This window comes from Atractosteus spatula, chromosome 3 (genome assembly GCF_055471065.1).
Source record: "Atractosteus spatula isolate fAtrSpa1 chromosome 3, fAtrSpa1.hap1, whole genome shotgun sequence".
Lineage (NCBI taxonomy): Eukaryota > Metazoa > Chordata > Actinopteri > Semionotiformes > Lepisosteidae > Atractosteus > Atractosteus spatula.
Window position 1 is genome coordinate 48,812,907 of NC_142708.1, and position 26,531 is coordinate 48,839,437.

General features: G+C 38.4%; 1 protein-coding gene across 1 annotated transcript in view; it reads left to right on the plus strand.

Annotated features, from left to right (window-relative positions):
• Window positions 1–537: 537 nt before the first annotated feature.
• Window positions 538–26,531, plus strand: part of adamts6 (ADAM metallopeptidase with thrombospondin type 1 motif, 6) — a 98,035-nt gene continuing 72,041 nt past the window's right edge. The window contains exons 1-7 of the mRNA XM_088909881.1: window positions 538–634; window positions 2,190–2,554; window positions 4,250–4,424; window positions 6,468–6,685; window positions 7,133–7,216; window positions 9,706–9,851; window positions 20,933–20,976. Of these exons, the coding sequence (XP_088766007.1) occupies window positions 538–634; window positions 2,190–2,554; window positions 4,250–4,424; window positions 6,468–6,685; window positions 7,133–7,216; window positions 9,706–9,851; window positions 20,933–20,976 (1,129 nt within the window). The remainder of the gene's footprint in view (window positions 635–2,189; window positions 2,555–4,249; window positions 4,425–6,467; window positions 6,686–7,132; window positions 7,217–9,705; window positions 9,852–20,932; window positions 20,977–26,531) is intronic.

Here is a 26,531-nt window from a genome sequence, read left to right on the forward strand (position 1 = left end):
AGTTTTTAACTCTTATTGGCTTTCTTAGCAGCTACCACTGTTTATAGGTGTGTGCAGCGAATTCTACCATTTTCTGGTTTGAGATAACTTCATTTGTTGCTTCCTTGGGAGTTTTCCTCCATGAAACCATACTAACTGTACAGAAGATGGGCTCTTCGGGTGATATTAAATGCCTTTATCTTGTTATAATATTCATTGATTTATTTCCAGGTACGCAGATGGATAGTTCAAGACAGACCTCCAGTATAGATCTGCTGTTTTGGAATTACTTGAAATCCTTTAATTGATTGATTTGTGCGTCTTGCGGAGAGGACATGCATCCAGACACGAATGCGAGTAGAACCTGCTGGCAGAGCCCAATCTAAGAAGCAGATTGCCATCTGGATCACCGACCTGAGGAATTAACACTATACAGGACTTCAGCAATGGATTCATGGTGCGATGCTGGATTAAGCAAAGCCTTTTAGCCCAACGGTAGCCCCCTACCTCCCCCACCCCCCACCCCCCCCCCACCCCAAGTTAGATCTTTTCTAAATTATGGAAATTTTGTGGAAGACGCTGACTTGGATATTGGGCCTGGTCATGGCTGCTTCAGAATTTCAAAACCACAACAGACTTTCACACAGTTCCCAAGGTAGGATTGCTCTGCAAGTGTGCTTTCTCAGCTGTGAGTGCACATCCTAACAGGTTTAGGCTAGGCACTGGCTCAAAACCCTGTGCTCCTCCAATGAATGGTTTTTGCTATATCAAAAGAGCGCAATCTGTTTAAACATGTACACACAGTTCTGTTGCAGCTGAAACTTCGTAGCTTGGTCTGATCCAAAGAAGTACAGGAGTGCTGGTGCTTCTGATGGAGCTCCCTTATACCCTGCTCCTCTTAAGTCCCTTGAATTTGATGGCCAGAGCACAGAACATTTGTCAGCCACCTTCCATATTGTTTAATGCTTTCTGGTTTTTACTGTGAATTTTAAGGCCATTTGACTGCTTGGCAATCAAGAAGTAGCTTCTCGGTTACCAGGCTGCAGAAGCCAAGAAACTGAATTCTGAAAACGTAGCTAAGCTTCAGTTTCAGTTTGGGTCTAGAACCACTTTTTTTTTTTGATGTTGAGATATTGGTCTTTACGAGGCTTCTTCACACCTGAAGACGGCTCCACAGCCAAAACGTTGTGTTTCTTTTCTTCTCTTTTCAGCAGGGACTAAACCTTTACTTGTTCCTGTATATCCTGTACACTACAACATCTAAATGCCGTTTCATTTACATTCCCAAGTGTAGATGCGAAGCCACATACTGTAGTGTGCGAGTATCCTATAGGATGGCGAAGGTGAAAATAATACTGCCTGACAGTTTGAAATTGAGGTTTTATGTTTGCGCAGTTCGAATCCAATCTGGGATGAGGACGGGGGGGAGTCTTGCTTTTCACATTCCAGTCCAATGCAGGACCAAGTTTTAATTAGTTACTTAATCGCTCATTAGTGGGCTCTTTTACTGGACATCCGGGGAAGGTGCAGTTAGTAGTTTCTCTACCTCTTCGTGCAGCGGTTTGATCGCCACATGTTCCTCCTGTCAGATGGTCAGCGATCGTTTCCAGCTGTTTGGTAGGGGTGAGGCAAAGAGGAGGGATGACAGACAAGTCTTAATTCCTGAGCATGGTGGCTCACCACTTACCCAGCCCTTTCATTTCCTAATCTACTGCATAAAACCATCTTCAGATTATTTAATTCAATAATTGTACTTTGTTAGACTTCACAAAAGAAAAAGATTTGTTGTTGCACAAAGGGAGCAATTAACAAAATTGAAGAGGTAAGTCATGGTCATGCTATATTCTTCGACGGTCTTCTTTCTTTCTCTTCTATGGAATTTTTTAATTACATATTTACATATTACATTTTTTAATAGCATTTTTTAATTACAAACTAAGGACAGTGACCAAGGATATTGTTGCTTCAGTTGGGTTCTTGGCCACGTATGGCATTTTTGCCCGGGTAAAAAATGTGACCAGTGATTTTGTCCCCATAAGGACAGCCGGGTTATAGATGTAATCTGTTTATGTTTGAACCGCTGGTACTGTATGTGTGATATCCCTGCCTAGTGCGTACTGGTTGTGCTTGATATTTGCATCAGCACTTGTTACATCCTATCTTCTCTCTCATGTTTGCTTCCTGGACTTGTTCAACTCTTGCTTAAAAAGAGGAGTTCCTATCCTACCTTGAACACTACCAGCTGACAGTCCCAGTGAGAGTGGACGAGAACGGAGACTTCATGAGCTTTACTGTGAAACCTTACAGACCGTTGCGGTGGAGAAGGAGTGCACAGCCTGTGGACCAACACTCTGCAGAGCCCAGACTCTTCTACAGACTCTCTGCCTATGGAAGGCACTTTCATTTAAATCTGACTCTGAACCCTTACTTAGTGTCTAAACATTTTACTGTAGAATACTGGGGTAAAGATGGACCAGAATGGCGGCACGATTTTGTAGAGAATTGCCATTATACCGGATACCTACAAGATCAATATACCACAACGAAGGTCGCGTTGAGCAACTGCAATGGCTTGGTGAGTAAAATTGACTTTATGTACTTTAAGTTTACAATGTTAGTTTTGACCGTTTTCCTGATCGTTAAAAGAGCTTTTGGTCAAAGTACTCATTATGTCTTTTAGTGTATAAACAGATTGGAGAGAACCTGATTCACTGAGTCATTATTATACATTTTTGAGTTTTGTGTTTTATAAATTGTTTCGCTCTTGTCCAAAGATACATGAAGGATCCAGTGTAAAAGGGACACACAGGCGTTTAGCTGTATTATACTGTCATTTAAATTCTGTTTTAATAAGGGAAAGACAGGCGATTTCTCCCTGCAACACATGGCTAATCTGCATAATATTCTTGGCAGTGCAGCCTGCTGTGAGGTAGCTTCTGCAGCTGTCAGGACAGCTGATCTGCCCCTTTCGCAATGCGATTTTGTGCAGAGAAACAGGTAGATGATAACACAGGAAAAGATTTAATAAAGGATAAGTAGAAGAACAGCTTGTCGTGCCGTTTAGTAAAGTATTGGTTTAGTCAAACGTTTTTATTTTCATAGCTTTCTATATGCCCTTCCTAAGGATAAGCATGCAGGCATTATTTTAAACAAAAAATGAAGGCATTCTTGTTTTCCTAATTAGTACATTCACAGAACATTAGATTGATAAATGCAGGAATAATAGTAATCTCTACGTCTGCATTGAACATACATTGCTTATTCCCCTTTTTTCCGTGATTTGTTGATCTTCTTGAGCGCTTTTGATGCAGAAATCATTGTACTATACAATACAGGTCATACAGATGATTGCAGTTATCTTAAAGAATCTCTTATGACAGGTGCTGGAATGTCAGCCCGTCATAGTCACGATTAAATGTTGTGAACTATAGCTGTGTAAATAGCAGTGGAGAAAAAGCAATTCTTTAAAGCCAGAATGCAGGTCCTCTGAGGAAATGAATAGTACAATTCCAAAGATTCCAAAAGCCAAATCCAAAGCATTATTACATTGACCCAGCCCTGTCATGGTGAAAAATAAAAATTAATTGTATATAAGGCTCTATTTTATTTCACTTTAAACTGCTAAAGGATTAAGATTCTGTTTTTGTTGCTTGTTGATTTCAGTAACAATTTTAAATGCCTCATCAAGCACATATACATTTTTTTTCTTTTGTGTACACAAACAAGTAAAATGTAGTTGTATTTCTCTAGGTTAATTCATTTTTAATTTGAATTGATGCTCTGTATCAATGTCCTGTATTTTAAAGGAAGATATTAAGGCATCATCAGCGCTGCATTTGAAAGATTTTAATTCATTGCTCAGAGATGGTAATTGAAACGTCTTTAAAAGTTTATCTGCAGACCTCAACTTTTATTCAGCACCTGTTCCATTGTTATCAAATCATCTCTGAAAAAGATTCCACATTCTCTAGTGTGAGGTGGTACAGTCAATTGAATATTACTTTACTATTTTATTCACTCAACAACTATTACTTTGGCCCATCCAAAAGCTTTGATAGGGAAAACTTTTTTTGAAGAGATTATGCAAAGAGTCATCCAGAACATTGATTTTAATCCACATTAAATTATTGTTAGCAAATTTACAAATGTAGATTTCATTGTGAATACTGATTCATGACAGAACCAAGCAGTTACTGATATTGCTGTGCTTCCTTCTTGCACATTTAATTCTCCATTACCTGTTTTCTCATTATTCTTGTTTTCCAACAAGCATGGTGTTATTACAACAGAGGAAGAGCAATATTTAATTGAGCCATTAAAGAATATACCCTCCAAAAATTCCAGTGATCTAAACTTTGAAGAAGGACAACCACATGTTATTTATAAAAAGTCTTCCATTCCCCGGCAACATGGACACAATGAGGAGTCCAGCTGTGGCGTTTCAGGTAACTGAACTCCTCCGTCTTCATCTGGGGTGATGGAAGTGAACAGCATGCTCTTGTCTCATTTGATGAAATGGCCACGCGGAGCTATCGTGGAAGTGCTTATCGCCGACTTACTTTCTTAGTGGAGTTGTCGTCGGCATCCGGAAAGCCAAAGGGAATATACTGTATATACACACGTGTGTTTGGAATTTTATTTTATATTCAACCAAAACCAAACCCCAAGTAGAGCGACAATACGCCCAGAATAAATGGATTTGGTCTGTGTCATTTACATTTTGCAGATGTCCCCCACATTCTCTCTTTTCAAGAGTTACTGTCATTGTGAAGGTATTTCTTCTTGTTTTGCCATAGCAATGCATTGCCCCCACTTCCCCTCTTTCACCAAACCACACATGCAGACACAAATATTTGAATAAGTACTGTTTTGGGATATAACCCAAGCACATGCCTCCAAGGAGCTCAAACTCGTATCTCAATAGTTAAGCACAGAAGTCTTTAAATTCGGCAGTAAATTGCATCTAAGGAGGTGTTACAGTTTTCCTGAAGTGTTTTTATGTGGGCCGTTGTGTTCCATTTCTACATCTTTTTTTCAGTGGATTAGCCATCTGCATGTCACAAACCTGTTACAACTTGTACCGTCTAATGGGGCTGCTAGCACATCTGGACTACAAACAGGCTGTCGCACTTTGGCTCAAGAGGGCAGCTTTTACATGGATGCCTTTCATACTTTGGGGCTCTGAGTAGGCTTGCTGTGTTCTGATATGTGTGTTTGAAGCAACCACTCGCCTACAAATGATGAGACTTCAGGGATTATTAAGTAAATCAAAGACAAATGGACGTTATAAAATAACAACAACAATCCCAAAAATTAAAACTAATTCAAAATTTGCAATCAATACTTTGAAATCTCTTTCTAAAGAGCTCTTCATTTCATTTATTATTCAAAGTTGCAGCAGCTTCTTCAGAATTACGTATGCAATGGGAGCAGAAAACTGGGAAGGGAAATGGTGTAACTTACCCCTTTTTTTGTTGCCCAGATGAAAATATATCACTTACTCAAGCCATTGCTGTGTCGTCTGTCAGCTTTGGAATTGTCAGATATTTAACTCACTGTTTAAATATCAACCAGATTGTGCACATCTTGAAAATAATTTGCTAAATAACGGCATATGACTGCTTGACATTGCTTGTTGCAAAGGCCAAGGCATTGGTTTTGACGGCATCTTGAATATGTAGCTGTTTTTAATCAACACTGTCATTTTATTCTGATATGAATTTCTTCAAAACCAAATAAAAATGAAGAGTATCTTGTACAATAATGTTTTGGCTGCTGGTATTGAAATTAGATTTATTTGCACATTTGTCTGTAAGTAAAAAGCTTGTCATTTCTAAGGCGTGAGTGAATGAAGGTTGCAAAGATGTAGATCTTTTAAAATGAAAGCTTGATAATGCACCTTTAACAAATTTAAAACTTTATTTTAATTGCGTTCCACGCCTACCGCAATAACCACTAACTTGGGGTTGGGGATTACTTTTATAAAAAAAATGAGTTCGTTGCGTTTCTGATTTTAGATGAAAATAATCAAATACACAAAAAGCATAAACATCCCAGAGGCACTGAGAAAGTTTTGCGTTGGTAAATAAAAACCAAAGACTGGTGCAGAACAGACAGTATTAAATCCAGCGTCCTTTGTATTTAGTATGAGCAGTTGAACGTTGGCAACATAGAGGATAATAGGTACCTAAGAAATTGGACCTTTAATGTTTCAGTTAATAAACACAGGCTACTAAGTAGAAGAAATGAGACAATGACAGAAGGTAGGCAGCTCACCAGATAAATATCTCGGCACTGAATAAAGGACCATTGGTGTATAGCCAGCTTTGAAGTTGTATAATTAGTGTGCTCTGAACAATGCGTGTTGGTCTGTACTGTTTTAACTGCCGGATATTCAGAACAAGACGTGCTGAACAGATGCACAGCAGGTATGGGACAGCGCACATCAACCAGGTTACCCAACTAAACACTAACCTTACACCTTTCAGACCTCACAAGAAGCGAGAAGCCCTGGTGGCAGGGCAGTTCCCCAGCCTTTGGAGCCCCCACTCCAGCTAACAGCAGTGCGGCCAGGACTGGCCACAGGCGGAAGAGATCCGTAAGCTCGGAGAGGTTTGTGGAGACCTTGGTGGTAGCCGACAAAATGATGGTGGGATACCACGGGCGCAAGGACATCGAGCATTACATTCTGTCTGTAATGAATATTGTAAGTTTGATCCTGCTTTTCACTGGCTCCTTAGCAAACCGACTCGAGTTAGTGTGGTTCCAGAGAACACTACCATGAGAACTGCGAACACTTTCTTATACAGACATTTTTGTCGGACTTTACTGAATAAGCTAAAGGGGTTGCTTGCTTATTCCTTCTGAAAGTGATAATAGTGAAGTAGTAATGAAGAGAATGCAGAGGCCATTTCCATTCCTTTTTGTGCAGATCCTGGTTGAAATAATTTAAAAGTGAATTACCTTTGGATATTTAAAAGGCATCTGGTTTTGTTGTATAATGGAGATACATAAAAAAATGGGAGTTCTGACCTTGGCTTTGCCAGTCTACTACAACTTCATAATGTAATTTCCGGGAAGGGTAAAATGTTGCCAAACAGTGCAGTGTTTATTTTGTCTGACTTTGTGTCTTTTCTTCTTTTCTGGAGGTCAGGTTGCCAAACTTTACCGTGATTCCAGTCTAGGAAACGTTGTGAACATTATTGTCACCCGCCTGATCGTTCTCACAGAGGACCAGGTAAGGTCACTATGATTCACTTATTCCAAAGACCCGATGCCCAAAACTCTTTTTATATGTTTGTGATCCTTTGTTTTCAGTTTGTTCGAGGTTAATAGTTTTTTATGTGTAAGAGAAAACTAGGATTTTCATTCAAATATAGACTAGAACTAGAACAAGTTAGAAACATTATCTCCTACTCAAGCGTTCACTCCAAAACCTGTGATTTTAAATTAACAGTTGTTGCCAGGAAGGATGAACACAGACACAATTTTGCTGAAACAAATATCTTAAGTTTGAGGTATTTAAAAGTGACATCAACAAAAAACTTTGGGAACTCAGAAACTCTGTGGAGGTGGAAATACACCATTAAACTTTTTTGAGGTGTTGTGGTGTTACAATGGGTCCCAAGCTTTCTTTACCTCCAAATATTTCATTAATGCCATTTTAGCTAAAAGTGTTTATGTGTACACAGATACACATTGTTTTCAGTTCGATCTGGAGCCTGGGCTCATGCTGGGTGAGTACTTGTAGCACTTCACTGACCTCTGTCCCAGACAGTTCTGCTCAGTTCAAACTGAAATCCCATGGGCAGAATCAACTTGTCCCACATCTCCAATATGTGTTTGACCTTTTTATCCACATTGAATCCCATCTGGAAATAAAAGCCTGTGAGGATTGCTTCAGTTGCTAACATGGTTCTCTCCACTAAGAGAGATGTAAATGTTACATAAAAATACTAAGGTAATGAACTTACCTGAGATTTACCCATGATTTCTAGTATCCTTTTTTGGGCGCTTTTATTGTTTTTACAGGACAATTGAAAGTTGTTTTATGGAGTAGCCATTAATATAGGCTTTTGCATGCCATCCAAAGCAAATAGGTTTTCTTGTGTGATGTGGAATCAGTCGCTTGCTGACTCACTGCCGAGCAGTGAATTAAACAACCCTGTTATGTTCTGTGAGATCTATATTGGCAATGGACTGAAATGGTAGTTTGAGCTGCTGTCTTCTAGCTCTTGGGTTCTGGGAATAGTTCATGGTTTTTCTTGAGGTGGTCCCAAACTCTAAAGGCTGTTAATTGGCATCTCTGAATTGAACTTGCTTGTGTGACCTGTAATGGCATCCTCTCCAGGGCGTAGTCCTTGCCTTGCTCCCTGTAGCTATCAGATCATGTATAGGTTCACTGCAGTCTTCTTGAGAATAAAGTGGTCACTGAACGTTGAATGATGGAAAGGTACTTTTACTCTGGAGTGCTCAAAATACTCACATACTGTATACATATACCAAATACTGGTGGTGTTTTGTAGATAACTGTACCAAAAAGCTTGGTTAGACATACAATATTTCTGCACTAAATTATGCCAACAGGGTAACTGAGAACATAAAACACCAGATCCTCCAGGGAGTATGCCTGTGTTGTACATGCATTTCACTTCTATAATTATGCAGAGCAAAGCTGGTTTTATGCTGGAAAAGTTATGGCTTTGACCAAAGGAGCATATCTACGGTTAAACAACTTAGATGAACACAACAGAAAAGGACTTCAGTCCTTATGCGTGAGGGGCCAATCTGGAGCGAAGATGCAGGAGGGTTAAGATGGTCTACCCCATTATCTCCTTCCTTGGATTTGGCCTGCATCTTCCATTAGTCTAGTGGCCTCTCGGGCCAAGCAATACAGGACATATAATAATAATAATAATAATAATAAGCGCTTTACAGGTAATGGGGACACCCCTCCACCACCAATGTGCTGCATCCACCTGGATGATGTGACAGCTACAAAAGTGTGAACAGTCTGCTCACCACACACCAGCTGTGTGGGGAGGAGAACAGAGTAATGAAGCCAAATTGATAGATGTGGATGACTAGGAGGCCGTGAGTGGTAAAGGCTAATGGGAAATTTGGCCAGGACATCTGGGTAGCACCCCTACTCTTTTCGAGAAACACCGTGGGATTTTTAATGACCGCAGAGAGTCAGGACCTCGGTTTTATGTCTCATCCAAAGGATGGCGCCTTTTTGATACTATAGTGTCCCCATCACTATACTGGAGCATTGGGACCCACACAAATCTCAGGGTGAGCACCCCCTGCTGGCCCCATTGACACCTCTTCCAGCAGCAACCTTAGCTTTCCCAAGAGCTCTCCCATCCAGATACTAACCAGGCTCACACCTACTTAGCTTCGGTGGTGAGTTGCAGGATGATACAGCTGCTGACATTTGACTTAAGAACAGAGGTGATGTTGAGAATTGGACAACAAAATGAAACGTGTTGTTATTTAAATTAAGGCTTTCCTTTAAGTTTAGGTTATTTTTGTTGAGTTAACTATGCACAAATGTTCAGACTAGGTTAGCAATCTGAAGTCTAGAACACTAAGCCTGAGGTATACAGGGATTGCTCTCCTAAAACCATTCATTCTGTGAATATCCTCTAGTTGTCTTGGAAAACTTAATGACTGGGCACATTGCGCTGCTTATTAACTCTACCTGTTCTGTGGGTTCTGTTTCAGCCAAACCTGGAGATAAACCACCATGCAGACAAGTCTCTGGACAGCTTCTGTAAATGGCAGAAATCCATCCTCTCACACCAAGGTGACGGGAACAGCATTCCAGAAAATGGGATCGCTCACCATGATAACGCTGTTCTCATTACGAGGTAGGATGTGGACATTCGTTAATGCATTCATCTTTTAAAAAAAAATGCATTCCAAAATTTGTACACGTTTACTGACCTCTGTCTGAGAGTATCTCCATCTCATCTTGATATTGTTCAAGAATTATACATTATAAAGTATTCTGAAATATATGTTTAGCAACGTTAATAACAAGTATGCACAAGTTCTAAGGTTTAGAGTTAAAAAAAAATAAATTTGCCCTGAGATGTTAACTTAGAGAAAAATAATTTATCTTGGCAAACTGTTAAGGATTGTAAAATAAACTCGCTGATTGACTTTCCTTCAGACAAATTAAAAATACTCGCAAGCCACGAGAAGCTCAAAAATGAACTATTGCAGCCATCAATTCTCTAACCTCTTAAATACTCCTAACAGAATCTGTAAGGTATGTTAAATTTATAGAACACAAATTACCCTCTCATTTGCTCTTTTGCCCTTGTTTTGCCTCTTTTCAAACAGGGTGATACATCAGCTCCTAACTGCTACAGACCTCTATCCATGTGGCCTTGCCTTTCAAAGTTTATAGACACCTTTTTTACAATCCATTAAGCTAGTTTTTATGTTTTAGACATAAATTACATTTAATCTAATGTGTAGTCTGGTATGTAATATTTCCGTCTGAGAACGTTTTACTGCAACCTGAATAGTTCTTGATAATATTATAATGGCTCTCAACAAAAATCACACGATTTATATAAAGCCTGTGATACTGTGGTATACTCCTGGTTTCTCATTTCTTCTGAAAAAATTGTATTGGTCTTAATATGAACACACTTGTATGGTGTCTGAATTGCTTGGCTTGCACATTGTAGGACTTGTGCAGAATTTGATTTTTTCACAAGACTTTTGCCTTACTGAGACAGTCCCAAAAAGTTTGACCTTACACCATCTTATACTCCAGTGGACCCACTTCGTGGTAACTTGCTTGCCAAATTCCTGTTATGGGCACATACTGGATATTTGCAATCTAGAAAATATTCGTTGTTGATCCATGGTTCAGATGAACTGATTTCCAGTTTGTGATTTTGATTTTGAAAAACAAGCTTATAATACTCTACAGAAGCACACAACTGACAACAAACTGAAGGCGTCATCATTTCTCTGGTATTTAGATTTCAGGTGTGTATCTTAGAGAAGTGTCCAGTTGTCACTTGTTCTTTAACACTCATTCAAAGCTAAGCACGTTTGATCATTGATTGGTCTTTTGAACTTATATTTTGTCAGAAGGGTCTTAAATTCTCACATCTTTCCCGTAACTAAGGACAAGTGGTGTCCACCAGGTGTTTTTGAATAATCTAGGACTTAGCTCATTAATTTGTAACTCTATTTCCATAGAAGCCATATGCTGTTGATGCAGTGAAATTTCAATTATATAGTCACTATACAGTATGGTGGCTGGTACCTAGTGCCTGAACTCCAGGGTGCTGGGATTAATTACAACTCCTGTGTGGAGTTTGCAGGTTTACCTGGTTTTCCCATGATGCTGTGATTTCTTCCCATCTTTCAAAGACAAGCAGGTTAGTTTGTAGTTTTGATTTGCTAACACCTACACTGGTAGGGTTGCTCTAAAAATAAACCAAATAAAGTTCAGAGTACCACATGACCTGTTCTCACTGATGGCTTTTCTAATGCCATGATAACTGTGGGTGTATTTATTAAAGTAAATGAATCCAATTCTGTGTCATGTTGTGGATAATTATGTATCCTGTATGAGCTGTACAGAATCTTGTTTGTGTTTAGATACGTATATATACATTGGTATGATTTTTGCTATGGACTGGTGCCCCATCCATGGTTAACCCCCCTTTGCACCTGTTTCTTGCCAGAACTGGCTTAATTTCCCCTGTGACCCTGATTTGGATGGTTAGAAAATGGATGGATGTAATTCTGAGTAAAGAGCAGTGCTAACTAGCCCATTTACTTCATTGCTAGGTGTGTGAAGTGTGCAGTGAGGACTGCAAAAGAAGAAAAAGGCTGTTTTGCTTCCAAGTTCTGGAATTATTAATATTTTTCATCCAAGACCATTTACATTCAAAACAGTTACTAAATTATATTTCTAAATTATGCAATAACTTTTTTGTTGGGGTGGGGGAGGGACTCTGAAAACATGAATAACACTTCCTTGTTTCGTTTTAAACAATGGAATGGGAGCAGTGTGGCTCAGGGAAATCTGGAGCTATGTTACATGTGATACGGTGTCCTTAAACATGATAAGGGTGCATTGTTGTCTCTGTCTTTGAACCAGCTCTGCTGTGGTCAGGGCATGAAAGCGCAGCTGTTGCTATAAATTGAGATTGCCGTGAACTGGAGCTTGCTAAATTTTTGTGCTTTGAACAAAAGGGGGCACAGATCAGATTTGACAGGGCAGAATGGTTTTGTTAAGTCCTTGTAACATGGCTGCTAGTACAAGAAAAAAAATGATAGGTTTTGAGTTATGTTTACATTTCTGTAATTAGTTCCTTTTAGACATTATTTGTCACTTGTTGTCGGCGTGTTAGAATATGACCAAAGGGAAGTGGCGCTTGATGCAGACAGATGAAACACTGTGTGCTGTTTAGCTAAAATGAATATTGTGAAATAATGCATAACGAGAAAAAAATTAAACTCGGCTATTATTTAAGTTTGGGTTTTGTATCAGATTCTGGAACATTTCCAATTCCTTTTTTCCAAATGAGGACAGATGGACAATACAATACAATTTAGTCCAGTATATCTTTAGTCCAATAAATCTCATTTCAGTTCTCCAAATTGTTGAACTACAAATTAATGAAAGGAACTTCTTATAAAACTATAAAGTTGGCATTATAGAAAACAGGTTTCCAGACCCTGAATAGCAAGAATCTTATTTTTGCTTGCAAAAAATTAGCATTTGAATATACAGTTTAAGATTAATGATGATTATGGTTTGTGAAACCACTGGAACATCCAATTTCTTCAAAGATGTGCCATAATAAATATTGTGGTAAGGGATACAATAGTTTAAGCTTTTGCTTTTTTGAGTCCCTAGAAGGAAGATGTCACTCAAAACAGTTTTGGTGTAGAGGTTGTCACACTTGTGACTGACCAAGAAACCGAAGAAAAAATTGCATTTGTTGTTTTATCCACAGAGGCTGTTTTCACTCCATTGAAGGTGTCCCTGAAAATCAGTCTTTGACTGTTTGCTTTCAATTTTTTTTAGTTTTTTTTTATGGCAGCATATATCACACAAGCAGAGCCTTCCAAAAGTACTGGGACAGCCATGTCGGGAACAAACAAGCGGTTTTTATTTGTGATCATGAGATTTTTTTTATTTTTGGATAATTTAATGAGTATGTTTGATTATATTAGAAACAAGACAGGTTCCAGTGATTTCAAGTTACTGAAAGGATTGGAAGTAAACGTTACAGTAGAAAAGTCAATATTTGATTGCATATGTCTTTCATGCAATAACTTCATGAAGTCTGCAACCGATTCAGCTCTTTTTGTAATCATCTGAGATACTTTGCCAAGCTTCTACAGCAGACACATTGAGTTACTGTCTATTCTTGGGGTGTTCTGACTAATGTTTTCTTCAGCATGCTCAATTGGATTTAAGTCTGGAGATAGACTTGGCCAGTCTAAGATTTTCCATTTGTGTTTTCTCCTGAACTCCCTGGTTGCTTTGGCCATATGTTTTGGATCATCGTCATGTTGCATGGTGAAGCACTGACCAATGCATACCGAAGGCTTTTCTTCTGCATAAGCAGTTAAAATGTTTGTAAATGTCAGAATTGCCACCATTAGTGTAGTCAATAAAGATAAGGCAGCCAATTCTGGAGGCAGAAATGCAGGTCCAATTCATGACATGACCTCCACCATGATTCATTGAATCTTCTTAGGAGAGTCTGCGGTCCCTTTCTTACTCCTCCTAAAATGAGGTTTTATGGCCAGATGACACCAAGATAAACCATGTTCCAACAAATGTAATTGTGAAAAACACTGTTCCAGTGCTTAATTAGGACATTGTTCAAAATGTTATGGGTGTTCACTACTTTGTTTTTAGTCTTTTACATTTGTAAATACTGGTAGTGCAGGTTCTGGTGTAGATGTCATCTTCTGCTGGTTTAAATTTAAAGCTAGTTTAGCTTTTATTCTTAAATGGCTCCATGATTTTTTATTTTGTATTTCATGTTGAATTGGTTTCCCATTGATTTTGCTTCACATACATTTTAACATCAGTCAACGTAATACCAGTGTCAGCAGCAGAATTCCATATGCACCTATGATTGCCATATTACTGCCTCATCTCTTTATCTGTACATAGTTTCAAAAGTTTTTTTAGTTGTATTTTAGCTGTTTTTTGTTACTGTATCTTTAAGAAAGATGGGGGATTGGAAACGTTCTGTTAAACCTACTGTAGGAGGGAATTAAATAAAAAGGTCAAATAGTTGAAGTAAAAATAATTCTAAATATAAATGGACAAAGAGCAGGATACTATGTACAGAACATGAAAGGTAAGCTTTATGGTTTCTAACCCCAAGGCTTAGGAGTGCTGTTATCTCCAGGTGCACAAAGTATGGTTGCTTCACCAAAATCACCTGGTACCATTGTTAGTGCTTGTACTGCTGTTAATGCTTAGACTATTTGCTGAGCAGTGGCAATGATGAGGTGAGGCAGGTTTAAGAGGTAATGATTAAAATGCAGGCAGGTTATCAGGATTGAGAAGCAAGACTTCACCAGTCCTCCCTCGTTCCTTTCCTTTTTGGTAGAGGAGAGCTCTGACTGGGCCTGAGTTACTCATTTTATTTTCACTTAATTTCTTTAGAGATCAACTGGATCCCTGACCCAAAAGTTATTCAGTTTAGTTGCTGATGCTTATTCCTTAATAACATTGCTGTCTTTCACGTGTGACAGGGGATATTTAAAGATTTTCACTGAAGAAGCTGCCAGGAGGATACGCTCCTAAGGTCTGTGAAAAGATCAGGGTGATTAAAAAGCAAAGAGGTTTACAGTGCTCAGAGGCTTTCATTAACAATCAAGATGCTACGTGCCATTTCACAGTGTTTTGAAGTCCTCTAGGAGTAACATTTCTGATGTCGTGTGGGTTTCAAATGGCTTGTTTTCGCAACACTTAACTGTGCAAAAGACCCACGTACAGTACATCATCTTTCATTTGTGACTAATGACATCCTGGGAATTAAGTACAAAGGATGGGGGATGTTTATTTAAATTTTTAATTCATGATCTTATTTGTCCAGCAAATCCTCAGATGCAATATATGCGATTCAGAATTTCTGACATGTCCGGATTTTCTTTTATTGCCTGCCTTTTCAGTTTGTGGCTGGGAGAACAGGACTTGGGTGTTTTGGGTCTTCAATATTCCCATTGCAGAAACTGTTCAGGTTCTATGAATTGTTCATATAAAATGGTCTCCTGTTACCTCATTTCTAACATGTTGCATATCTTATTGTGTTTATTCTGCAAGATTCTCTGCTGATGTTTTAGGCCACATGCCCAGAAAACAAAAACACATCTCCTGAAAAGGTTTCTCAAGACTGAATTGGAGGAAATTAGATTTTACCAGTGTTCCAAAAGCTGACCATGTTCTGTACTCCCACTCCTTACCAGCAGCTTCAGAGCGCTGTCTGATGCCTCTGTACTTTATTTACACTCTTTCCGTCGATCAGCTTTGGGAAAACCATCTCGGAAGCTGTCTTTGTTGGAAAAATCCAAATGGAAAATTATAATCATAATTGCAGCAAACATTGTTTTACAATTACCATGTTTCTCAGTGCTCTCGAATCTTAAACAGAAGCCATAAACAAAAGAATAATTATCTGAGGTTTATGAGAACACATAATGCATATGCATAAAATACTTAGGTTTAATTTAATTGATTACAGTAAAATGAAATTAGACGTTAACATAAGACCACAGGCTTCAGGTTAAATTAAGAATTTCAGTTCTGAAGTCTTAGGATGATACTAAGAAAACTTGCTTGAATGAAATAGATCTTGAAGCTCGGTGGAATTCACTGTGGGGAAACTCATTCTAGAAGAAATGAAAGTGAATGGTTTGTTGAATTTGCTATATCATGTTCTGGGTCTATGATAAACTACTGTTCAGTTCTCTGTGGTTTGAGTGACTAGATTCGGGCATCGCTGTATGGCAAGAGAAATAGGTGATTGTGATTGACAGGATGTTCAGCAATGGAAAAATTAGGTTATTGATTTACTTCATAATACAGAGAAACATGTGATGAGCCTAATTCAATTCATTGTATAGCCAGTCAAGGTTGTGCATTGCTTAAGGTTTTGTGGCACTGGAATGATGCTACATGTGGATTTAGGTTATATTACTCGCCTTAGACCTTGAAAGGAATCCATTTGGCCCGTTTGGTTGCTAGTACCTCTTGTCTGGAAGCAGATTTTTGAAAGAAGCCAGGGTATCGGCTTTGGCAACACGGCTTGTCTGTGTACGTTTGGCGTATTGTGTGCATTTGATGTGTAACACTTTCTCAAGAGAGTCTCCTGCTTTGACTCCAGTTTTTCAATACTGGTCCGGGTGCTTGAGGTACCTACCTATTTCTTATAAAATGGTATGTGGAAATCTTTGATGGTTTGTCTTTCTTATTTGTAACTTGGACTGCTCTCCTTGCTTTTTGTAGATATTTCACTTTACAAATCAGGCCTGGTTAAAGTCCAGGTTTAAAATGCTGGTTTATACTTATTAATGAATCTTACTTTTAGAAATACTAAACATTTTTGCAACTTGTATATAACTGAACAGCTTGTAGTTTTTCATATGCTTAAGTCATGCCCATTGTAAAATCCGGAATCTTCTCCCAGCATCACTCAAAGGCTATAAAGGGATAAAGAATATTATGTTGTTTTTTATCAGTTTCCTTTATATATTCAATCTGAATGTCTCCTCTACTAGGTGAGTTTAGTTTTGTCTTAAGACAAATTGTGAGTCTACATTGCATTTGTGTACATAAAAGTCATGCGTGACCCACTATGGTCTCTGCAGAAAGTCTCCATGTACCTTCGTTGTATCGCACAAAGACATATATCATGATTAGGTATCTGCCTAGTGCTGATTTTCTTGTGATATAACAATACTTCTTTTGAAAAATCAAGCAGTGGGAAAATGAAATGTTAATCAAAATAAATAGGTCTGTAATTGAAGTTAGGCAGAGACAGTTTTGAGACTGTGCCTCATGGTTTTGGACAACAGCCACTCAACTAAAATTTAATTTGGTCTGTCTGTAATCTTTAATAGATTAAAAACCTTCTAGCTGATGGGATTACTCCTTTCCATTAGGAAGGATGATGTGTTTTAAAAATTCTAAAACTGTTATACTAGGTTCTTGTGGCACTTAAATTTCACTGTTGCTTTATTAATAAATCATCATAAGTGCAGGAAAAACATAATTGGGCCTTTTTTCATTGTTGTGATGATCTTCTTGCATATTTCAAAAGGTTGAACTATGTTTGGGTTATTTATAATTTCTAAACTGATGCTTTTATTCAATTTTTGTACCCATTTTTACAGCAGGGCACAATGTGAATGTGAGAATCTTCCTCAAACACATAATTTAGTTGTGCGGATTTAAACTAGTCCGGAGTCCAAGTCTGTTGCTTGTTTCTGTCACAAACCAAATAAAAAGTGCTAATTCACAGTAATGTTTTTGTATTTAGGATTTTATTTGTTCATCATATAAGATTTTTGGCTATGCAAATATTTTGGATTTTATTGTCAATATTGGAGCCCTTAAGATAAAATTGTTTTTGTTAGGAAGTAATATAAGTGAAAGACCGTATAAGATCTTAAATTCTAGTTTTTAAACCAAATACTCCTATATTTAGTAAGCACTTCCATCCCAAACTAGTTAATCTTTTACATTTGACTGTGTCTGTATACACAGATCATTTACAGTTTTCCTTTGATGCCACATTGGTGAAAGTTAATGTTTAATGGCATTTGTTGCAACTTCTGTGATGAACTCCTTAAATTACCTTATCATAAGTTTTCTTTTTCCATTTAGCTCTTAATCCATTATTGTATTCAGCTGGGAATTTGCTTTTGTAAAATAAAAATGCTTTTGTTACAGGTTGTGAATAATCTACTCCACTATTACAATCTACTGAGGTTTTTTAAAAACGTAAAATCACAACACAGAGTTTGGTTTTTAGTAACTTAGTGGTTGATCCAAAGATATACTCCAGCTAGTTTCTTGCAAGAAGTAAGGATATGAACTTCATCTGTATGGATCAGACTAACATTGGCAGTAACTAGGTAAACCGTCCATAGCATGGGGCAGTGGTCAGAGGTCTGGACTTGTATCTGGAAGGTTCTGGCTTTAAATCCCTGATGAGAACCTGCTGTTGTTTCCTTGAGTGAGATACTTCACCTAAGTTGTTCTAGTTTAATGCCAACAAATGAATAAACTGCATGGAATTTGTTTTGCATGTCAAAGCAAATAGAGTTTTGAGCCTGAATTTAAAGCAAATGCACAATCATAACCTAAGCCTTTTTGAAGTTTTGCTACCAGAGACTTATTCTTATATATATGTATATTCTTATGTTATGTATTCTTATTAACACTACAAAAATCAAATGTACCATCATCAGTCTCAGGCGGCAGACTTTCTCAAAAGAACAAAAAGACTGCTGGCTAAAACACGAGACAATCAATTTGCTCCTCATGTTGGGACACATGACACAAGGCCCACAGATGCATAACCGTCACATTTGCAACAAGAAAATTCAAAAGCTTGAATTGCCTAAGTGGTAGTTTTTTTAAGACTGAGATGATCAAAAGATGATCGTTCTGCTGAGGTTTATGTTAAGTGCTCATATTTTCTGGATATTTTAATGATTGCATTTTATTTTTACTTGTCACTTTCTAACCAAAGGTGCTTTTGTCTCTTAATTGCTTTCTTTGAAAAAAAAGTTTTTAAATAAATTTCTAAGAAATTATCTATGGTAAAAGGAGAAAGAGTCATCAGTGAAACCTTTGTGTTTTTTAAGCTTTGTCACAAAATGAAGTGAATAGATTAAAGCCCAGAAATTACACAGACCTTTTCATCCCATCAGCCTTTTCAGTTATGATGGAGCACCCATTTTGCAAAGTTATGAAGAGATAAGGAGTTAAGATAGATCGGAAAGATTGAAAAGAGGCTCAAAATACTCTATATATTTACAGACTATCCAAGCTAGTAATTGAATAATTGGATAATGCACAGCACACCTTGTTGCTGTGCTGCAGTCTTGTATATACTACAGCAAAGAGTGTGTTGCAACTCTCTTAATGCCATCTGTCATTAATAAGCTTGGTTCAGTGCTTCCTTTTAAAATAACATTACTTTATTTAGTTTTTCTTAAGAAGTTATTTCTGACTGATGAAGCCACAGCATTTCTTTCTTTAGTGGTCTTTGCTTTCAACAAAATTACTTTGTCAGTACTCTGTCCACAACTGTAAAAAAAATACCAAGGCCTTTTTCCAAAATGCAGTTTCATCTTTGTGATGTTTCATTTAGCAAGGACGCAGTGACATGCTGTGCAAATGATTTCCAGAGATGCGCGATCGTGTCTTGGCAAGCTGTCGTGTCAGTTTTTCTCTCCAGTCTGAAAGAGGTTGCCGTTGTTCTACGACACTTCTGGTACGTGGAGGTGTATCCTCCAGTGGGGAATGAATCTTTTTCTCTCTTGGAGCCGAGATGGGTTCTCCTGTCCGCAGAATGGAAACTCCTAGCCTGTAGGCTTGACATTTGTATCTGGGTTTTGCTGTGTTTACCACTGAGTAAAAAGTACTTGGCTCCATCTTTGGTTTTATTTATGAGCTATGTATTCAAATCCCTTTTCAACAAAGCTAAACTTAATCTGGAAATTAATCTTTTGTTTGTTTCTGTAATTTAGACTATAAATTCAACAGTACTACTGAGATTGCTTGTTAGAGTACACAGGGCAATAGACCTGGCCTTCTCTAGCCAGAGCAGTATAGTTGCATTTGTATGTATCAATGTAGTAGTTCTATTAAATCTACTATTTATATTGCATAACATGAATCTAAGACAGCTTTATTGATGGGTTTCCATATTGCTTTCCTAGGTCCTACAAATGATAAGTACATAGTGTCTAACCTGATAATGCTAAGTGGCTACAAATACTTGCAATCGCTTCTAAGGAAGACTACCTCTGTAAAACTCTTCTCCCTTTTGAAGTGATCATTTTTCCTCCATTGCTATTTATAAAATCATTATCTGTGTACCTTATTAATTGCAAGTTAATGGAATTAATTGTTGCCAAGATATTTACCTCAAAGATTGGTCTGTATGTTTTCTATTGTGACTGCATGACAAGTTTCTTCTGCTGCTTCTCCTGCAAGATTTATCGATTTTGTTCGGCAGGTGTCTTCTGTTTCGCTCATTTTCTATCACTGCGAGTTTTATCAAAAGAGTGTAATAAGATTCCAGAAATTCAGATTTAGAAAATGCTTTACATTTAAAGTTCAGAATTCTGCTAGAAAACTGCAGTTGGGAGAGCAAAATTCTGTATTTTCTTCATTTATACTCATGACCATACGCACCATCATGCAGTCTCGAATGACTGAATAATGAGATAATTAAAAAAATTATCTCATTAGTCAAAATTTAAATTGCTGCAAAACCTGTGTGTAAACCACGAGAAGCAGAAGCCCTTAAATGTTAGTGTCCTGCCCTTTTCAGGTCTCTTCTATGTAAAATACCATGTGGAAAGACTAGCAGTCCTTTGAAGAGGATGCTGTACAGCATTCACGAAGTATCGTAGTACAGCAGCCATTTACAAAGATACGCCTGTAATGTCATGTCATGAAGTTGGATATTTTTCTCAAAGATGGCAGGTGTCCTTAGGCCTGAGGGTGTAGAGCCTGTAGAAAATCCTCTGGTTACGGTTTATAACAGAGGGCTGAAAGTGCCGCCATCCCAGCTGGGCTTCCATAATTATACCTGTCATTGTCTGCCAGCTGGGGACCTCCGAGCAGGAGGAGAGAAAAGCCCGTCTGTCTGTAAGAGGTGCACTGTTTCATTAGCGCTAAGGCTTTTGTTTTCTCCATTCACAGGTATGACATCTGCACTTACAAAAATAAACCCTGTGGGACCCTTGGTGAGTGTGAAACTTTATCTTGTATTATAGAATAAGTGTTTTTTTTAAAAACAAATGTGTAGAGTTCGTGCCTTTTCAGGTGCGTTAATAAAGCTAGCTGAGTAGTCCCTGTGTTTTTATTATTTTGTTGTTGGCTTTTCTGGGACAAATATGGACACGCCTTACAAGCTTGCGAAACGTGTGTAAGGAGCTCTGAAGGTCGATCAGTATGACCAACAGAGCTTCTCCAACCCTTGTGAACCAACTGCCTTGGGTGCTACTTAGAGGCCAAACTCAGCCACAGATGCTTTTGTAATGATGAATCAACCCTGGTTCATTTTTTTTCTCATGAGTATACTTTAAAGGTTGGTTACGTTCCCACGGGAATGTTGAAGACAACCTTACATTTTCTGTAGGTCACAAGCCAAGTTTGGTCGCTTGGCACGGTTGGGCCTGAAGCTGGGTAAAAGACAAAACGAGAGCGACACGGCACGCAGCGTGCCAGTTGACCAGCACGGCCCTCTGGGAGTCTGTGTTCCATTTTAAAACAATGTAAGAGAAATCTCTTCATGCTTCTCCATGTCCCTCCCAGCGGAGGATTTTTAGCATCTGGACAAGTGAACAGCTGACATTAGTATGTGGTGAAGCGGTTTGTCCTGTGGCCAGAAGGCACATGATCAAGTTAGTGACTGACATGGGGATTCAAAGCTTAAGCTACTCATTTTCCCATTCTTAGCACTAACTATAAAACAGTGGCTATATATAGAGTGCGCTAAACGTGTGGGGGAAAAAAGCATTTCCCAGTTTCTGCTCATTATCATTTGGATGTTTAAGCTAAGAGATATTTTTCTGCCTTTGACAGAAAGGTTTGAGAAACACCCTGAGTCCACAGTGCCCTGACGCACAGGAGGCAGCAGCAGTGCAGAATCTTTGGGTTGCCTGGGTAGAGGATAGGCCTGGCTAAAGAACTAGGTTGTTCAAAAAGAAAACGGAACTCGGGAAAGATTATAGGAAAGCATACTTCCAGGGTGGAACGTTCATTCAGCAAGCAACAGGGAACTGACTTGGTTGTATTTATGTTTGGTAAAATATTGACTACTTTTATTGTAGGGTTCTGATTTTGGAACCTTCCTGAAGGTTTTATACATGCCTTAAAATCACGAGTCAGTAAATGCTGTTTTGGCCAGTTAAATATGTTACTTTGCTGAACAGTTACCAAAGGTGAGATGCTGCTTTTTTTTTACCCAGACGTGTCACTCTGATTGCTCCAGTAAATACCCTCCCTCATTAATGAGATCCCCCGGTTTGTCATTGTAAAATGAGAAAATGTTATCAATTGACTTATCTGGCTAACTAAAGTATTGAATAAAAAATAATTGATTAATGTAATAAATTAAGAGCAAACCAGTAACAGCTGAGAACCTCACTTGACTACCCTGATTACCCAGTTTTCACCTCTTCTCGCAAAAGAGTTCTTACACTGTGCTCCTGACTGTTTTTTTGTTTCTTTCTCTGAAGTGATCTCCAGCTCCTGTTTTTTTTCTCCTTCAATTGTCTTCCAGTAAATATATGCATTTAAGCACAACCTTTACATTGCGGATTGTCATTATAATGTTCCTGAGCGCCTTTTCATTCCATAACAGGCACATTGAGAAAAAAACTGCTGCTACTCAGACATTCCAGCAAGTAATTATGGGAGGGAGATGACTGTTATGACTACTAATTTTCCAGCATCCCCTCTCCATCGAACACATCAGATGTGTTGATCTGCCCACCAATGTTAAGAAATTAACACTTTAAATGGTGACAAAGTACACCTAAACGCATTATGGAAACAAAAATGGAAAATCATACTCTTTTTGAGTATAAATAGGGGTTTCAGGGCATATCTGTCTGCACAGTTAAGAGCTCAAGTTTGATCTGAAACAGGAACTCCAGGTGGAACGATATATCTTAAAAGTAATATCGCAACTCCAGGGGTGGCTTGACAGACTGACCACATTCGTCAAATTCTCTTGTTTGGTTTAATTGCACAGGCATCTGCTTGGCTTCCTTGATTTTTTTTTCCCACAGGGTCATGATCCTTGTTCTGTCTGTGGCGGCTGCTCTCAGCCCCAGGCCAGAGGGTTATCCAGGGACACAGATGACCTCTTGTGTAAAGGACAAACTTGCAAACAAAAGCCACTTTCTGTTTAAGCCCGCACATATGCCTTATCCGTAAAGATTCTACAGTTCCCCCATTTGATCCAGGTTATTGTTTCTGCAGTGGAAGCTAGGTTTTAAAACGTTGGCTTATCCAATGTTGCTGTGCTCTCGGGGTCACCATTTGATTGTTGGGCAGGATGGCCAGCGAAGTAACATTTCGTTTTTACCAATTTGACTTGAATTCCTAGAAAGGACATGGCGCATTTTTTCCCCCCCACTTGCTGCCATGGTAGCCTTTGGAGCCTGTGGGCTTTTGCCTTCCCCACCTTGTCATTCAGCCGTGCCTTTCTCATTTCACTGAAAGGTTACGGTTTCCGTTCTCTCCAACTACGACGAGCACTTCTGCATTAGCACCTCTTTGAACGCTCATTATGAAGCCTGACGTTTTTCCCCGTGAACGACTTTTCCCTCAGCAAACCAATGTGGGACGTGGCCCTGCTTGTGATTCTGATACAGTAACATGCGCTCGAGCCTTTTGTCTTCTTTCTTGCTTCCCTTCTTGTTGAACGTTTTCACACCACATATGTTATATTTCTCATGTGTGTGTATGGAAATGGAAAGAAAGCAGTTCACAATACAACTTGGTCAGTCCTCTTTTTTTGTGGGCACATTCCAGTGCCTGCTGATAGACTGGAGTTGGGAATACATTAATATCTGTTATGGTGGACAAGGCAAAAATGGGTTTGGAGTTGCCAGCTTCTCCCACATAGATACAATATACATGACTATGGATTTGCTCACATACAGTACATACAGTATATAAATATTCCATGGATTTGTTTTGGATATATTAGGATTAAAAGCATTAAGTATTTTAAATATGGGAATGGACCCATCTACTGTTAATTATAGCCAAGACCTCTTACAGACCATGCCATGGGTTCTTGGGTGACCAAGCAGTTTCTATAGCACAGTTACTTCCTGTAGCACAGTGTCCCTGGTCACCATTGTGGAGTATAGGTTTGGAAATTCTGGACCAAAGTAAAGAGTGCCACCTACTGGTCCTCCAATAGACATTCCGTCAAAAAGTGTTATTCACACCTCACCAATTACGACGTTTTGATTGGTAGAAAATAATATATATGGACTTTTTCACATGAATGTTATTAATAAATATGAGGACAAAACCAAACATTGTTATATGTGAAATAATTCAAATTTTTTGGAAGCACTTTTTGGCAGTAGTTGCTTCAGTCAGTATTTTTGAAAATATCTCTGCCAGTTTACACAGTGAGATGGTGTCATTTTTGCCTGTTATTCCTGGTGAAGTTCTTTTAGCTTGTTAGGATGTATTGAAATGTGTATGTCTCTGTATACATTTTCTGTCTCTATATCAAGTTTGAGTGGCCCAGCAATTAACTTTCTTCTTGTCGGAGAACTTCAGTGTGGCTCTGGCTTTGTGCTTTGGATCATTTTGCTTCTAAAATGAGTTTTTGAGACAGTTTTAGGTTTTTCTCTACAGTTTTGCCTGTACTTTCTCCCATTTTTCACCCTCTGTCTTGACCAGCTTCTCATTCTCTAGTGAAGAGAAACAGCTCTTTAACATGATGCTGCCACCACCATGCTTGACAGTTGGGATAGTCTTGGATGGGTGATGTAACACTTCGCCTTCAACAAAAAAGTTCGATTTTCGTCTTGTCCAGCTACAAAACCTAATTTCCATACTATCAGACCTCTTCAGCTTGATCAATTTAGATCAGATTGTGAAGATTCTCAATACAATGTCCTGCTTGGAAGTGCCCTGGAAGTTTCCAGTGACCACAAAATGTGGCAGCTTTGCACGGTGGTGGATACTGAGTGACTTGCACCTTGTGGAACCTAAAAGTTAGCTGAAAACGAAAAAAGTCAGTGGCGGGTTTGTGACAAACCCCATATGGAGGTTGATTGGGACATTCTTGTCAAAAGATCATTTTTCAATAGCTGCAAATTAAGGATTTTAGGAAAAAAAAACTTTTAATTAGCACTCCATTTATTCTGTTTGGTCACTTTTTTATTTTAGAAGTTTCAGTGAATAAGATTCTGGTTGAGCTATAACAGTTTTAAACATTGGCTAAGGACCTGATTTTCCTGAGCAAAATCCCATGTACTCTCCAGTTACTAATTTGCTGTCCAGTGGGTGGTCAGCCCATGAAGTAAAGAAGGCCTATTAATGGTTAATTTATGCAATTATTTGTCACTACTGCAAGACGTTGTGCTAGGTTTTTTTTTACTGCTTAAGTGTGTGGAAAATTTCCAGTCCACCAAAATCTACAATCTAACCGCTTGTAACAGAGTCCAGAGAGTGAGGTACAGACTTACTTATGTTAGAGATTGTATTTATTGTCATTAAGAACCAAAGCTTACTACATGTTATTTTTTCGAATTATATAGCAATCCTCTTTTTCCAAATACCCTGTAGAAATCGAAGACGACACTATCTCGCATGAAGAGTAAAATTCCAACATGTAAGCTTTCCTGGAAGGATATGTGCAAGTTTTGAGGGTGTGTATTTCCTCAAATTAACTTTCTGTACTTTTTCAATAAATATGTGGGTTCTATAAATAGTTGGGTGCTTCTTTTTTTCTAAACAAGTTAACCAAGTGTTTGGACACCATTATTCCTGTGGGTTTCAAGAAGTGTTTGTGGTTTGTCAGTTCCAGCGCCTCACACTGTGTGGAAATTTTGTGAATGGGGTAGCTTTGGTGCAAGTCTGATGCCTGGAAAAAGAAGATGGAAGAAGCTGTTCCTTCTAAAAAAAGTTTTAGTTTTCATTGCTCCTTTACACTGAATTATGGATGTTTGGTATTATGATGAAATTTAGGATTTTGAAGTAATTGTCGAGCAGTAGCTTAAGGTGTATGAATTAGTAGGAACCTGGCATCAAAAGAACAAAATGGGCTGTTAGCTTCCTTTCCTGTGTCCTTGTGAGCCACAATACTTTCCTCAGTGACCAAGAATTGTACAAAAATCATAGCAAAAGGTACTTGAAGCGTTCAACAGCTCTAATTTTGTTGAAAAGTCCTCATGAGCAAAATTGCTATAAGACCATTATAAGAATAACAATTTAAGAAAAACAGTGTAAGCCTGGTGAAGGGGCCAAGACAGAAAATACCACATCACTGCAAGATGAATATTGAATTGATAGGCTTTTACTGATGTACTCATGAAGTACATCAGTAATCAGTAATCAATTCAATCTACAGGGGTTGTCTGCTGTAATTTTTCTAGTGTTTTGCTGTTTCTATCCTAACAAAAAACAGAAATACCCTGTTGTACACTTGCCCAATTGTGTCATTGCATTAGCTCACAAAAATGGCCCCTGTACGCACACTCAGGCTGCTCTGACCCAACCTCTCATTGTGCCATTCATTTTTCAACACTGCAAGCTCTAC